Source organism: Cibotium barometz, chromosome 62, assembly GCF_041138505.1.
Source record: "Cibotium barometz isolate CiBa-2024 chromosome 62, ASM4113850v1, whole genome shotgun sequence".
Lineage (NCBI taxonomy): Eukaryota > Viridiplantae > Streptophyta > Polypodiopsida > Cyatheales > Cibotiaceae > Cibotium > Cibotium barometz.
This window is the reverse complement of record NC_141107.1, coordinates 22,369,212-22,385,645: the sequence shown is the minus strand read 5'-3', so window position 1 is coordinate 22,385,645 and position 16,434 is coordinate 22,369,212. Positions and strand designations below refer to the sequence as shown.

Genomic DNA, 16,434 nt, shown 5'->3' with positions numbered 1-16,434 from the left:
CCGACTGCGTGACTTCGCTCACGGTGCCTCTCTTAGCCATGGCGAGAACAAGGCAAGCGTGCAAGTTGCGGAGGCTACTGCAGCTTACCTTCACACGAGATCAAAGGGGCCTTTGGGCCTGCGCACCGTGGAGGACAAGAGTGAAGAGAGGGCTGAAGGCTGAGGGCACTTGAGGCTTGAGCGGTGAGCCTTGGGCACTCGGGAGGAGAAGGCTTGAGCCTTGGGCAGTATGGAGGACACAAACCGGGCAGCAAGCAAGCAAGGGAGGAGCGGCGAACAGGCGGCGGCAGAATGGCGGGCTGCGCAGAAAAAAGAAGGTATATCAAGGTTCGCAGGCTGAAACGGGCCGTTTCGCCTCCGGGGAAACGTTTCGGACAGGTTTGAAACGGGGAAACGTGCCGTTTCCCCCCCAAGGGAAACGTTTCCCCCAAAAATGGCGTTTCTGTCCTGAAACTGTCCCGAAACGGCGTTTCTGCTGTTTTTTCTCCTGAAACGTACGTTTCCCGTAACTATGCTTCGTACTGAGTTTCTGTCAAACCTCCGGAGATGCATGGCAGACTCAACCATAATGAAGCCTAGCACTAAGGGAAGTAGCAAATAGAAAGAATTAGTTTAGTACAGCAAATAAGTAGTTGATAGGGCAAATGCACTGCTAAAGATAGAGAGAATAAGCACAATATCAACTAGCCGCAACTCGGACGAAAACTTCACAATGTGAAATCTGCATGTTCGCTAATACGGCTGAATTATATACCTAGAGGAACATGCCTAAATTCACCTTTTAGGAACGTGCATGTTATATACTCATGGTAGTCAACCCACAAGACTATATAACTATCAACTCCATTATGCATAGTATGGACTAGATAGTATGACATCCCCACTAACGTCATCAGTGCCCAATACATAGTCACAAGGGACGGGGGACGGTGACGGGATGGGGGACGGCCATAAGTAGGGAACGGGGACGGGGGAGGGAACGACACTCAAAAAATACTTTTTTTTTAATTTTTCTACTCTACACTTATTCTACTTTGGAAGTACATCAAAATGAGCACAAATTTACACTAAAATGGTAAGCTTTTGAGTCATATTAATAATTAAGTAGATACAAAATGAGTCATGATTCAAGAGTCAGGAGTCAGGACTAAGCCTTAAGGAGGCAGAATACATGGACGGACTCAAATGAGTCAATGACAAAAAAGTGCTGAAGACTAGAGGCTAGAGGCTAGAGCTAAGTAGTAAGGCCCATGAATCATGATCCATGAATGATCATCCACGTGAAGTGCTCGCCTCATGGTCATGGGTAGCTTGTGCCAAAGAAGCATCAAGCTCATCCTCAGTCTCATCCTCACTGGCATGCTGCTCCTGCACCTCATCCTCTTGTAACTTGTTGCTCTTCTTGTTGACTCATCTCCCACTCGGTGAAGAAATCTGCCTTCTTGGTCACGCTCTTGCAAAGCATTTGCAAGTTCGCGCTGACGAAGACAAGGTCATTGGCACGCTCTACCCCGAGTCGGTTTCTCTTCCTAGAGGCAATGTGGTTGTAGGTACTCCAAAGTTGCTCCAAGCAAGAGGGGCTGACGGGCTGGCTAAGTATGCGGATGGCAAGCTGCTGCAGCTCCGGTCCATCTGAACCAAAGTCCTCCCACCATAGAGCAGCACCAACCTTGGAGCGATCAACCTGTGCATCATGACAGCCATAGGAGCCATGAAATGACCTGTATATCGAAAGCCGATCCCTGATCTTGCGCCTAACCGATGCATCAGGCACAAGACGATCCAAGATGATCCTCCATCCAGCGCTCACCTCCTGGTCGCTCTCCTGCTTGTTGCCTTGGAATTCTGGGTTCACCACATAAGCTGCTGCATGCAATGGAGAGTAAAAGGAATTCCACCTTCCTAGACACAAGGCATGGATCTCCTCATATCTGTCTTCGTCAGGCACGAAGTCTTTCAACTTCTCTATCATGCGATCCATGGCCTCGTAGACCTTGCCTATGCATGGTTGCATAGCGTCTACAATCCTCAATAGGTGGACTATGGGCCTCACCATAGCATCTGTGGTCTTCACACACTCCCACCAAGAGGCGTCATCCGCCCGTAGCCTACACTCTTGGCCACTGTTTGTATGGGACTCTTGCATGGCGACAAACTCGTCGCTAAGGAAAAGCCCCCTCAAAGCACCGCTACAATCCTTCAACCGGCCCAACATGAGAAAGTTGTAGGCAAACCGGGTTTCGGAATATTTGAGGAGAGAGAGACAGGACCTCTTGTTGAACTCATGCCGAAGTCTTTGGTGGTTGAGGACAAAGGAGACCATGGTGTTGGCCTCCTCAATGAGCGGGCTGATCCATGGTAATGCCCCGATGTCCTTGAGGAGGTTGTTTAGGCAATGAGCCATACAAAAGGACACCGTGACATGTCCATACATACCTTGGAGAATAGCTCTCGCCGCCCTTTTGGAAGGCTCCCCATCCACAACAAAGCCCACTACATGCTCGGGGCCAACGATCTCCAAGCGCATTCTAGAGCAAGCGGCCGACAACACAAAGCGGCAATGGGAGAGGAACGGAGTCTCCCTCATTGTGGATGGATGGAGTGACACCCGCAAGAGGAGTATTCACGGCATGGTTGCATATTCCCGCGGAGAGACGTACTTCATCTCATCTCATGATGCATCCGGCACTGGGAAGAGCGCGGATGTGCTTGCGGCGGAGTGGGCTACCGGTATGCTCTGATACCACTGTCAAATCCCCACGGATCTTCCCTTGTGATCGATCTTGGTTCGAAACTCGAATCCTGCAAACAAACGAACAAACAAACAAGCAAGGGGGTGCAGGCCTGACTCACCTCCCAACCATGACAGCCGTGGGCAAGCCCACAGACTTGGTTGTCCCCACCGAGCCACGAGCTGAGCTAACTAGGTTGACGTACCGACCAATCCCCTCCTCGCGACGTCCCATACCGCCACGAAGCTACCCTCGCGGGCCTCGAGGCTGCTGTCGGCCTCGGCTGCATAAAGCAGGTGCACGTCTGCACTAGATCCAGGCTCCAAGACCATAGAGCTCTCACAAACTCGCGAGACTCTCTATCTTACAATAACTAACCTTGGAACCCTTTTATAGGCTCTTGGCCGGTCATCGGGCGTCCACACTTGGCCGCCCGCCCGTCCATACTTGGGTGTCCGCCCGTTAGTATTTTCCTAACTCAGCTCGTCAATCAGCCTGCCTAGTTCCAAGCTTCCCCAAGCCTCGAAACTAGTCTTGCATGCGTATAGCACACGGTAGATACCCACTGTGCACATGACAGGGGGATTAAAGTGAATATTTCTATTCTAATTATCCTTTATTTCATGCCAACGTCTAGTACAAATGATGATGCGCACTTACTATTAAGAAATTACTCCATATCCTAGTGTAGCAGTGAGGCTCAAAATTAAGTTTGAGCCTAATAAAAATGATGATGCACACTTACTATTAAGAAATTACACTTACTCCATATCCTAGTGTAGCGGTGAGGCTCAAACTTAAGTTTGAGCCGTACCTCCACTTATGTCCAACCTTGGGGATGTCTTCTAACACAAGGCACAATCTCAAGTTGAGCGATCTTTACTTTGCCCTTGTAAGTGAGGCTTAAACTCAAGTTTGACCCTTATGTGAAAGTCTTGGCAGGTAATATAGTTCCAATCATTGGTGACTCATGTACCTAGAAGAAAAAGAGTTCCACCACCCCCAGATACAATAAGGAAACAAAGAAGAGTATTAATACTTGAACTCAATGGTGTTTTACTTAAGACCATTGAGATGCAACATGGTGATGTATGTCCAGACTGGGCCAAACATATGCATCTTGTGCAAGAGAATACAAGTGTTTGGCATTTGATTCGCAACAAAGATGTATTCACTTTCCTTGATTTTTGTATGCAATGGTTTGAGGTATGGATCTGGAGTACTAATAGACTACAAAGGACTCGACGCATTCTTGAGTTGTGCTTTCCTCGGCACCATCAAAAGTTTAAGGTCATAGCAGGGCAGGCAGCATGTCAAAAGACAGATCTTCTAATTGGATATCGATTTGTATACCACAAAAACTTGGATGTAGCATGGAGAATTTTTCATGACCTGGATGGAAATAACATGCTAATTTTTTATGATACCCTCTACAATGTAATGTGGAATATGCCCGGAACCTACTTGATTTTTCCAAAGATGTGGAATCAAAATATAGAGGAGCTTCAAAGTTTTTTGGAGACAACAATCAGCGCATGGTTACTTGGTTGGATTTATGCAAAGAACAAACGGGAGTATACTTGCAACACTTTAGTAAATGAAGCAGCTTATGATAGAGAAACTTTGTATGTATTGGAGCAATACATGAGAAAACGCTATGTTTGAGATACAATTTGTACTCAATTATTATCTTGACATAGTGTCTACGAAGGGTTTTTGTCTTCAGATGAATTGTAAACTTGAATGTAACAATATCATTGAAATTTGATTGCTTCTGGTGTTTCTAAACACCAAAGACCGTATTAGGTATTATGGAAAAAATCTCGCATTATGAGAATTTTGAAATTGAGAGGTTTCATATATTATGGAAATTTTCCACTTAATGTGGGAAAAGTTATTGTGGAATTTCTTAATATAGAACGGAGGAAGGTCTAAGTGTTGATAATCACCGTTCAAACCAAAAAAGTGGTATTAGTATTTGTGCATAAACATATTTGAAAGGAGTTTGATAATCATGTAGGAAGGTGGTGTTGATAAACACCATTAATAAGAAAGTGGTATTTGTTTCTTTGCAAGGACCTGCACCAATTGAGTTGTACACTACACAAAATTTATGAAACAATTGAACAAATAAGATAGAAACATTATTATGTCAAAAAAATGTAGGAGGCACAAAGAAAAATTTCATTCAATAAGTGAAAATAAAAAATAAAGAAGATAGTACCAAAGTAGAGTTATAACCTAAAAATCCACATTGTCAATATTGCATCTTCTTGAGCAATGTAGTGCGCAAGCTCTCGGATGAGGGGGGCGTATAGGTTGAGCCATACTCCCCAATCTTCTTAACCATGACCTTGAAGTATTCCGACCTATTCAAGAAAGTAATTTACTAATGAGAAGGGGACTAGGATGATGAAAACATGAATGATGAATTGGCAATGATCGATTGCACTTACCTAGCCGCTTGAAAGGCAATGTGGTCGTGGAAGAAGAAGCGGGCCACCGCCATATCCACCTCCTCCTTCAACTTGGGGTTCCAATTCTCCCCAAGTGTAGATTGTCGCCGTGGGCCACGTAATGATTGAGAGGCCGTGGAGATGGAGGGTGCCGGCGTCGTGGATGGAGTAACATTCCGACTTGATGGTGAAGGTGATGGTGTGCATGATTCCGACCACCACATGACTCCATTGTAGAGGCTTGAGTTCCTCTCCCCATCGTCGCGGGATCCACGGCCCCTCGTGGTGTCCTTCTTGTCGCTTCGACCGCTTCGTAGACGCTAAGCTTGTCAAGAAGTTCCCGTCTCTTCTCGGGCGTGACATTCGTGCAAAACCTCACCTCATGCCCACTGTCATGCAAGAGGTGGGCTCGCACTTTGTCGGCGCCACCCGTTCGCCGGTACGGGCAAAGCTTGCATACCCATGGCCGAGAACCGCCTCCATGAACGGATGGGGTGTAGTTAACCTCCTCCCACCATGTCCATCCCGTTGTCCTGCTATGAGAAGCCCCGACACGTGAGGAGGATGCCATGGTTGAAGATGGCTTGACTCTTGAGCCTTGAGGAATGAGAGAGAGAGAGCCTAGAGGCCTAGAGGCTAGAGCCTAGACTCTAGAGGCTTGGAAGTTGGAAGACTCAAGAGGGTTGAAAGTTGAGGGAGAGGTGAGAGAGAGAGAGAGAGAGAGGCCTAGAGCCTAGAGGCTTGGAAGTTGGAAGACTCAAGAGGGTTGAAAGTTGAGGGAGAGGTGAGAGAGAGAGAGAGAGAGAGAGAGAGCCTAGAGGCCTAGAGGCTAGAGCCTAGACTCTAGAGGCTTGGAAGTTGGAAGACTCAAGAGGGTTGAAAGTTGAGGGAGAGGTGAGAGAGAGAGAGAGAGAGGCCTAGAGCCTAGAGGCTTGGAAGTTGGAAGACTCAAGAGGCTTGAGGGAGAGAGAGAGAGAGAGAGAGAGAGAGAGAGTCTAGATTCTAGAATCTAGATAGTAGGGCGGCGGCCCGCAAGCCTTGTGTGAGAGCCTAGAGGCTTGGAACTTGAAAGTTGGAAGCTAGAAGAAGCTTGAGCCTTGAAAGCTTGAGCCTTGAAAGCTAGAAGAAGCTTGAGCCTTAAAAGCTTGAGCGACAGCTTGAGCCTTGAGAGTTGTGTGTGCTTGTAGCCTTGTAGAGGTATATAGATAGGCAAGAGAGAGAGAGGAAAGCCTCAAGGGCAAGAGAGAGAGAGAGGGCCAAGCCTCAAAGGCTCAAGGCTCAAGGGCCAAGGCTCAAGGCCAAGCCAACAGCCATAAACGGCTAGAAACGGCAAGCGCAACGGCCAAAAACGGCGAGCAACGGCTCTCTGCCGTGCCCTCACAAAGCCGTCCCCGACTGGCGTCCCCGTTCCTGTGGCGTCCCCGTCGTCGTCCCTTGTGAGAAACGCGCCGTGGGGGAAGTCCGTCCATCCACGTCGCTGTTCCGTCCCGATTCGCCGTCCTCGCGTTCCAAGCAGCCGTCCCCTCTGTCCCCTGTGACTATGGCCCAATAGGGCATTACCACAAATTCATAGTGGCCGCACTCGGTTCTAAAGGCGGTTTTTGAAATGTCTGCCTCAAAGATCCGAACTTGATGGTAGCCACTCTTAAGATCTATCTTAGAGAAAATTTTTGCACTATTGAGTCGTTCTAGGATATACTCTATTCTGGGCATGGGGAATCTATTAATCTATTCTTAAATGTTTTTTTACTAAGCACCCTATAATCCACACATAAGCGTGCAGACTTATCCTTCTTTTGGAAAAACAGAATGGGAGCGGCAAAAGGAGAGGAGGATGGTCGGATAAATCCAGACTAGAGTAGTTGGGCTAAGTGTTGCTCCAGCTTGCTCTCCAATGCCTTGGAAATGTTAGAAGTCATCTCCTGTCTTTATCAGACACCAGGGCCTCTGTTGTGGGTGTGCCCGCCCTGTATAGGTGTTTTATCATTTTTCCTACTCCCCGTATTTTTTCTCCATTTTTTCCCATTTTTCCATGGTGTGGGTGGCTGCCCCACAGGCTGGCAGGAGCTTCTGATGCTGGCCGACTACACCCTGTTCACCTGGAGCTGGCCGACTTGATAAGGAGGAGTCGTGGTTTTTTTCTCTGCTGGCCGACTGTCGTGAGGGCTGGTGGGGCATGATGCGCTGGCCGACTGCACTCATGGGGCCATATAAATAGGCCCCATAGCCCCCACATCGTATTCATTCAGTTTTTCCTCGGGATCTTGTGTATAGAGAAGAGTTATACGCCTACCTTTCTCCTTCTCTTGTGCTGTCTATTTTCTGCACTCTACTTGCTCCTGTGATCTCAGATTTGGTTATCATTTCCACTGCATATTTTGACATGGTATTAGAGCCCTAGGCTCTTGAAAGATCTTGGGAGTTTTCTAAGCAAGAGGGGGAAAGTTACGTTGCTGATTGGTGGACTGTTTGGACTGTTCGGGAAGAGAAGTTGCAAGAGGAAGGCGGGCTAAGGTGCTGGACAGCCACTTGCAGGTTTAAAGTTTTTTTTTTCCCACCCACCCACCCTTTTCAGTTACATCCCCGTGATGGCAGATGACTGAGAAGCATGTGAAGATCCCGACTCTCCCCACATTTCCAGTGGACCGTCAGTTGGACGGGAACAATTACGGCATATGGAAGGTTATGATGGAGTCTGTGCTGGAGTCATATGACCTTGCTGATTTCATTGTTATTGGGGTTCCTAGGCCGGAAGCAGAGGAAGGGGAGTTACTGTCGATGAAGAAGGACCGAGAGGCACAGGCACAGATGTGGGATCGTGTGTCAACGCTAGGGTCCGGTTGTTTGTTTTCCTCAATTGCACACCACAAGTAATCAATCACGTAAAGCACATGACGCTGGCCAGAGGCATATGGCAGCAGTTGGCTTCTCTTTATAACAGGGTATCACCCATGAAGAGAATCTCCTTGGAAGTGCAGATGCGGGTTATGAACCTTGCAAAGTCGTCGACGATGCGGGAACACATTAACAAGCTGCAAGCCCTTCAGCAGGAAGTCCTCCAGGCTGGGAAGGAGATATCATCTGAAGACATGGCCATTACTTTGCTGTCCCACTTGCCTGCTCAGTATTCTGCTTTCTACTCCTCTTTGATTACGAGTGGCAGGCTCAGCACCATTACCTGGGAGAAGCTTGTGCCCATGGTCTTGGACCAGGAGGAACGTTTCACGAACCCTCCTCGAAGCGGAGGTTCGGAGGCCTTAACTGGCCAACGGTCGAAAGGCCGGAATAACAACAAGGGCAAAGGGAAGACTTCACCGGAGAAGTCTTCTGAGAAGAAGTCCGACACAGAACGAGAGAAGCTGAAGGCCGAACGATCCTGCAATGATTGTGGCGAGAAAGGCCACTATTGAAGGAAGTGTCCTAAGCAGACTGGGAAGAGTGCTGATTCTTCAGCCTCAGCTGCAAAGACTCCTGCATTTGTGCACTTAGAGATTGTCACCAATTGGCCGACCATTTGGTCCATCTCCAGATTTGTGTCTCGTTCACTTGAGGCCAAGCCGGTGTCTCATGTGAAGGGGCCAGTATTTTTGCATAACATGGACGGGAGCCAAACTGGTGCCACCCGTGTATGACCTGGACTGTGTTCTATCCATGGGATTGTCACGCCATGGAAGAGCCAGTATTTGTGCCGTGTCTTGCCTATGGGACTGTCACTCCATAGGGAGGCTCGTGCCTAGATTTGTGTCGTACCTATGGGACTGTCACTCCATAGGAAGACCGGGATTTATGTTTTTTGTCGTGCCATCATTGTGCCCGACAGAAATGTTTAGTACTTGTTCCATGAACGGGAGATATGTCCATGATACTGTTTGCACATGCATTCATGTTTTGCATGTTTGGAATTGTTTTCGCATGACTTGTATTTTTGTGTTTGCCTGTTTGACGTGCCACTTACTGAGCGGGGACGCCTGCCAGTGTGAGTGGTGAAGTTTGCTCTGTCTTCTGACGAGTTTTGTTGCGTGTGAACAGGTGGTAAGTGTATTGCAATTGTTTATTTTATAGCTTTCTTTCTAACCTTTATTTTTTATAAGGTTGCAAGTTCACATTCATTAAAGAGTGGGCACCCTCCCAAATATTTCATGATGTCCTTGGTAGGGTGGGCACCCATTACCCACGTATGGGTCAAGGTGGGGAGGGAAACCCCTCACTTAATTTTATGTATTCTTAGAGAACTCCTCATACACCTTAGTAGCTTCGAGATATCTCAGCCACTGGGCGTCCATGGGTTTACTTCGTAATAGGGCATTTTGTCGAGCGATATACCTCTTCTGTGTTTTAGCCATCTTCTAAGGCGTTGGGCATTGGTGCGGCCTTGTGATCCAGTCCCTTCTATGTTGGAGACTTCATCCTCCGTATCCTCTTCTCTTGGTTGCACATTTACTATGTACACTGAGGTGGTCGAGATGTTTCCTGATTCAACATATTGGGTTCCTTTGGGCTGCAAAACATCTATAGTGGCCAGCACATGCATCCAGTTTTCATTGAAGTCTGGAGGGGGGAGTGACGCATACATTGTAGCTTCTTCCTCCTCTGAAAATTCTACCATTGGTTGCATGGTTGTCACGGTACGAAAATACGATACCGTACGATACGATACCGTACGAGAATTGTTGGTACGATATGAAATTTTCGGATACCGTACGATAAAATACGGTTTTTATTTTTTACACTTACAACCTATGGAGCTTCAAGCTTGAATGTGAGGGAAGGTTGGGAGGGGAGAAGTCTATAGTGCTTGAGGAACCAGAACATGGATATGTGTCTCTCCCGGTTGGATCTCCCGATTGTCTCCAAAAAAGAACCTGGATGGGTAATGCAATACCAAAGGTCTCCCAGTGTAGCGTTTATGACTAAGGGACTGTCCTTGCACAAATACGAGGAGTGCATCTAGGGTGATAAGTTTAGGGACTCCTCTCTAGATCAAAATGGCCATGTCCAAATCTTCTCCCTCGTGCATAACTTGAGAATCTAATTGTCTAGCCTACCTATACCAGGGATCCCCAAGTGATGTAGCAAGATTCTCTCCTCCTACCAATCAAGTGTACACTACCAGTCTACCTCGCCAGATTTTTTAGGTCTCTCAACAACCCCATATGAAATACTGAGTGGACACGAAAGTTGCAAAGTATTGCGAGCATTTGGGATCTTCGTAAAGCAGGGTTTCTATATTTTTTTTAGCATTTGGAATTTCTTTTTCCAAGGAAAAAAAGTTTTGAAAATAAAAATAAAAATCGCACCGTACGATATCGTACGAATTCGTACGGTATCGTACCGTACGAACCGCACCGTACGAACTTGTTCGTACGCGTACGAGAAACAACTATGATTGGTTGGCAGGCTTGTAAGGACGTGGTTCGCTCAGTGGTGACCGAATCGTTGCCAAACAATTGACCTTCCATTGGATGTGCTTTCCACGTTTGTAGATCTATCTTTAGGATTTGCGAGTCCCTTCGAACATACATGTAATCTAATGCCCAATCATGCACCAATTTGGATTCGTTTGTGAAAGGTCTATCCAAGATAATGTCGTATGAGTTCGGTTGGCACAGAAAGTCCATTACAACAAATGTATGATGGTAGCGGGACGAAAAGAATTTGAGTCGTACATTCTTCACCCCATGGGTCTTGACGATGTTCCGTTTGCCATTTTGGCAATTAGATCTGCTCTTTCCAGATCTGGTTTTCCCCAATTCTCCCAACATCATTTTATAATGATACTCACCTTCGCTCCATCTAGGATAGCCAATGCTTGGTACCAGTTATGATGAATTGGGATTGTAGCATTTGTGTCATCACTCTCATAATATCGGCCGAGTTGATTGACCGGTATTTTGACGAATCTGGGGATTCTCACCTCTGCATGTTTAAGGTCTTTTTTTGCTAGAGGTGACCGGGTCTCCTCTGCAGTGGACATTGGTTTAATCTTCCTTCTACCCAATCTTTTATATCTGCTCACAACGCCGGTGAATTGTGTAACAATGGTCCTAAAAGCATTTGAATAGTGGTTGACAGTACGACTGCGAGACTGCCTATGTCTCTTGGCTCCCTGGCGAATGAGGGCTACTTCCATGTGTTTGTCTCATATTCACCCCTAGGGAATGAATGAATGGTCATATCTTGCTCTGTCTCCTCAAACCTTCTTGCCATGAGGTCATTGTGTGTCTCTTCATCAGACTCTTCTAGAATTGGAGTAGGCACATCGAATTTCCTTTCCCTTATCGGCTTGTTTCTTGGATACATTGTATCCCTTGCCTTGTTAGACCTTAATTTGACTTCATGAATTCGTTGGCACCCCTCCACTAGGGCCTTAGCTTCTTCAAGCTTTCTTATCTCTTCCTTAGCATTTGGGTATTCGTCAGTGCCCTTAGGGGTTGCTGGTCTCTCTGTTTGTACTCATCTGATTTTGGCACTTGTTCGCTTCCTTCCTTTGATTGGGTGGATCTGGTGTCAATAGTATCTTCTTCGGATCCATCCTGGATTGTGACCATGTAGTCGCTCTTACCTACTTTTTTCACCCTCCTCCTTTTGCCAGTTCTAGAGGTTGTAGCAACTGCTGGGTTCTTCCCTTTGTCCTCTTGTTTAGCTTGAGCGTGTGTTAGGACATTCAGGGGCGTGATGTTTCCAAGTTGCATACTTATGGTCTTGATAGTGGCCTACTTAGAAGTGGAAACGGAACAACTAGTGCAATATGGACAGTCTTTGATCAAATGATCAATCCCACACTTAACACAAGTGTTGGCATGTCATTAGGCGGTGCTTCCATTGACTGAGTTTGATGTGCATGAACCACATTCTTGTTAGGACAGTCTGCTATTCGATGAGGTCCACTGCAACCAAAACATTGTAGTGGCTTCCTTCTCATATCTGAGTTCACATCTTTACCTTTCCATTGTACCGTGGTTTGGAACACTAGTATTGGCGTGTTATTTTGCAAGACCTAAAACTCTGGCACAATCTCTGCAGCCTCCTCATAATAATCATTATTGATTTCTACCTCACGCACAATCTCACCCTCGTCCAATGGCTCCTCCATCAATACTTGGTTGATTTTGGCCTGTGGTGGTTGTGGCGGTAGAACAGGTGGCGGCAGGGGCGATGTGTCCTATATCCGGAACATCCCTCTTGGTAAGTAGGATGGGTTTGGCTGCCCTGCAGCCGTAGAGGTTTGCACGGGGGTACCGGCAGTTGTGCTACTGTTTGGAACCTCAGATACTTGCACATAGAAGTGTCATGGTTTCCTAATTTCACACAATGAGCACAATAGAGTAGCGGCCTTACTCTTAATTGAGAGCATTCGGTAGTGGTGTGATTCATTCTGCAAAGGGAGCACCATACCAGATCCCTCGAAGGGTAGAGTTGAGCATGCCCATGCCCTGATGCTTCTCTTCCATCCTTGACTTTTAATTTGTCCAGTATAGCATCATTGAGCTCGTCCACAGTCATGTTTCCAACTTGTTTGCTTCGGGTTCTTGTGTCTTGGTGACTTAAGACTCGCGATATTGTTGCTACTGAAGCTACCTTGACATCTTCAGGTTGTGGCAATTTAAGCATGTTGTCTTCATATTCTATTGCTAACTTACAGCATGCATCTAAGGTAGCCGGTCAGGCTAATACTAGAAAATCATGCATTTTATGATCTCGGACCCCTCTGCGGAAGTAAGGCAATAACTGATCATCCGTTAGGCTCTCCCATAGCTTATATCTTGAATTTAAGTGCTTGAGCCGGGATACATAATCTCGCATAGACTCATTATCTTTCTGCTTACTATTGTGAAGCTGAGCCACAGGACTCCATCTGTCACCACCTCAAGCGAAGCTTGGTATGAACACATTCTTGAGCTGAGTGAAGTTGATTTTATCTTTTGGCTTCAAGGTTCGATACCATTGATGAGCCTTTTCTTCTAGGGTCAGTGAGAAGGCATGGATCATGCTCACATCACTTATTGGCCCATAGGTTTCACATGTTTACTCAAAGATCTAAACATGTTGGATTGGGTCCCTATCCCTTGAGAACTTTTGTATAAGCTTGGAAATGATATGTGGCTTCATTTGGGATGGCCTGGATTCTAGAGCAGTGCCTAGTTCCCTATGAAAGAATGTGCACAAGCAGAAGCAAATAAACATGAGAGAAAGATTGCAAGCAAGAACAAGAGCTTTATTAGCTTGAGGTTGCAGAGTACAAGAGCTAGCAAATAGGGCAATGTAAGATGATTGAATGAATAAAAGAGAGCAACTCTTATATACTTGTGCATGAAGCAAGTCGGCTGTAGAAAACAGGCCGACAGGACCTCCACGACAGCATTAAGGAAGATGCAATATTTTAACACCCCCTCTGCATCTTGAAGTGTGTAAAAAAGTCAGAAGAAAACTGATGACGAAGGTGCAACCATGGACACCTCAGCATGGCCAGTACTAAGTACACCTCAGAAAATGAACATGTCAGCTTGTTGTCTTCAGAAAACATAATGCCACTATAAAGAGCAAAAGAAAATCTGCTTGGCTCCAAACTCAAAGTAGAACTGTGAACACATCACATCTAATAACCTCGAACAAATGAACATGGAACACATCCTATCCATAGTCTCTGCTGACCATTAGTTATGGAACTCATCCGAACCGTGAAGGAAACTTGGTTGATCCTGGAACTCATCCGGACCATCAAGTGAACTTGCCTGTCTTTATACTTGGAACTCCGACACACGGGTCCCATGCTCCAGATTTAATATAAGAGAGCTTTTGAAAGCCCCCTCTCCCGCCCACAAGCCGTTTCTGGAAGACAGCACGCGGGAGGATGCCCTTAGGATTAGAGCAGGACACCAGTCATGTTCTCTCCAGTTTGAAAGGCCTTGGGAGAGCTGGGGTTATCACTAGACGAGTCTGTGTCAGTGTCATGTGGCTTGTCTTTGCCCTTCTTTGAAGGATTGTCCTTTGACTAACAATCCTTTGACAGGTGGCCTTTCTTCCCACACTTGTAACAGCGACTCCGAACTTTCTTCTGCACCGTCGAGAGTGCCTGATCAGGTCCAATAGACGATGAAACTTTCAATTTTCCCTGTGAAACTAGGATGGATTCCTCTTCCAAGAGGAGAGTACACAGATCATCAAACTCAAGGGAACGTGTTGTGATCTGAACCCGCAAAGCTCGGGAAACCATGTCATAATTTGCAGGAAGCCTGATGAGGAGGAGAGCAGCTAACTGAGAAGAGGTCAGGGCAGTACCCATTGCCACTAATTGGTCATGAATTACCTTAACCTTCATCACAAACAACTGCATGGAAGTCCCTGTTGTAAACTCCAGGGAAAAGAGTTGACCAAATAGGTTGACAGACCGCATTGTAGAGTCCCGTGCATATAGATCTGTCAGCTTTCTCCAAACAGAAGTAGCACAATCCAATGTTTGCACGGCGGGGGAGACCTCTGGTGAGATGGCTCGTACAAGTGCAGAGTGAGCTTTTGAGTCTTGATTCTCCCAAGCTGAAAGTTCGGCGAGAAAGGCATCCTCTTGGTCCTGAGTCCACTTTCTAGAGCTGGTAGGGCGTTCGGGCTTTCGTTCGTGGCCCTGAACAATCTCTCAGAGTCCCTTGTGTGTGAACCAGACCTTCATTTGTAGCTTCCAGTGATCATAGTTTGAACAACTGAGCTTGTCCTCCTTGTTCGTGCAGGGGGGGACCCATGTCTGCCTCAAAGAAGCTATGTCTCAAACAACCTCTGTAGCTAAGCAATCCACGTGCTCTCTCAAGCACCTTTCCACAGGATCCAACTAGGGACTAGTAGCCCCCTCTGAAGATGCAGGCTGGACAGCAGCAAAAGAAACCCAAAAACACACCACCGGGAACCTCCTACCGGAAGGGGGAGGGGATCTTGGAGGGAGAAGAGCTGATGTGCCACTTGTCAGGCAAAAAATATCCTTCAAGAACCTGCCACAAAATTGATGCCCTTACTGAATTTGCAGAGAACTCCTCCACTTACCTTTGTAGAAGAAAACACAGCCTCGGGCCAGGAGAATCTAGGGAAGCAAAAAATGCAAGGCATAGTTGAAGAAGGAGAGAGACATAGAGCAGATTTTTGTGCAACAGCCGGAGCCTAAGCGTATGATACCATGAAAGAATGTGCACAGGCGGAAGCAAATAAACATGAGGGAGAGAAAGATTGCAAGCAAGAACAAGAGCTTTATTAGCTTGAGGTTACAGAGTACAAGAGCCAGCAAATAGGGCAATGCAAGATGATTGAATGAATAAAAGAGAGCAACTCTTATATACTTGTGCATGAAGCAAGTCGGCTGTAGAAAATAGGCCGACAGGACATCCACGACAGCATTAAGGAAGATGCAATATTTTAACACCCTAAGTATTCCTTGGCCCATTTCCGAAGCCATATTGAGCAAATTTGTCCTTGTGACCGTGTTAAGATCTGCATTTGGATCCACCATTGGTCTTTGAGGAGCTACTCCCCCCTTACCTAGACCTCGTCCTCTTCCTGCATAGGCTCTTCTAGGCAATTCGGATCTATGGGTAGGTCCGGCCAACTCATTATGGCCTGGCTCATTATTAGCAGCCTCCACCCGCGCTTGTTGAATTAAGAGCTCCATGTCCTGCAAGAACGTGCAATCATTGATCATTTGCTCTATGTCTTCTTTTGTATAAAGGCGATCCTCACCTTCAGCAGTTTCCCTAGGTAAATTGTCTCCTTCATTGTGTGTATTAATGCCTTCCTTCTCCCTTGGATCTTCATTGATGGGTTCTAAATGTAGGGTTTCTCCTTCAGTCATACCCAATTCCATACCATCAGTGGTGTTTTGTGATTGAAATGGATTTACATTCTCCATTTCCTTTTGTTCAGCCGCTGTTCTTCAAGTGTCGAGCTCTTGTTTCCTTAAGCTCAATAATCTCAATTGTCACTTTACTTCAGTCCTCTTCAAGTCTAATTCTATTTCTTCTGATGTTGATGTTGGGAAGAAAACTTGACCAGTCCTAGCCGCACTTTCCTTGTCTCTCCTAACCCTGGGGGTTCCACTGATCCTCACAGTGTTGGACAGTGTGGTACTCGAAGGCTGGGTTAGTACTTCTGGTCTTAGACCTTGTCCAGCGCTGGTTGACGGGCTTGTACCCGCAGATTGTGTTTCTTCTTCTGTGCTGGTTTGGAGACCAAAAAGTCCCCTTGGCTATATCAAAGACACCACTGGATCT

The 16,434-nt window shown here is 46.5% G+C and overlaps 2 protein-coding genes across 2 annotated transcripts in view; one reads left to right on the top strand and one right to left on the bottom strand.

Annotated features, from left to right (window-relative positions):
- Positions 1-40, bottom strand: part of LOC147604257 (uncharacterized) — a 2,861-nt gene extending 2,821 nt beyond the window's left edge. The window contains exon 1 of the mRNA XM_086795279.1: positions 1-40. This exon is cut by the window's left edge and continues 1,672 nt beyond it. Within this exon, the coding sequence (XP_086651405.1) occupies positions 1-40 (40 nt within the window).
- Positions 1-16,434, top strand: part of LOC147604255 (uncharacterized) — a 70,184-nt gene that overhangs the window by 25,314 nt on the left and 28,436 nt on the right. The gene's annotated exons all lie outside the window — the stretch shown is intronic.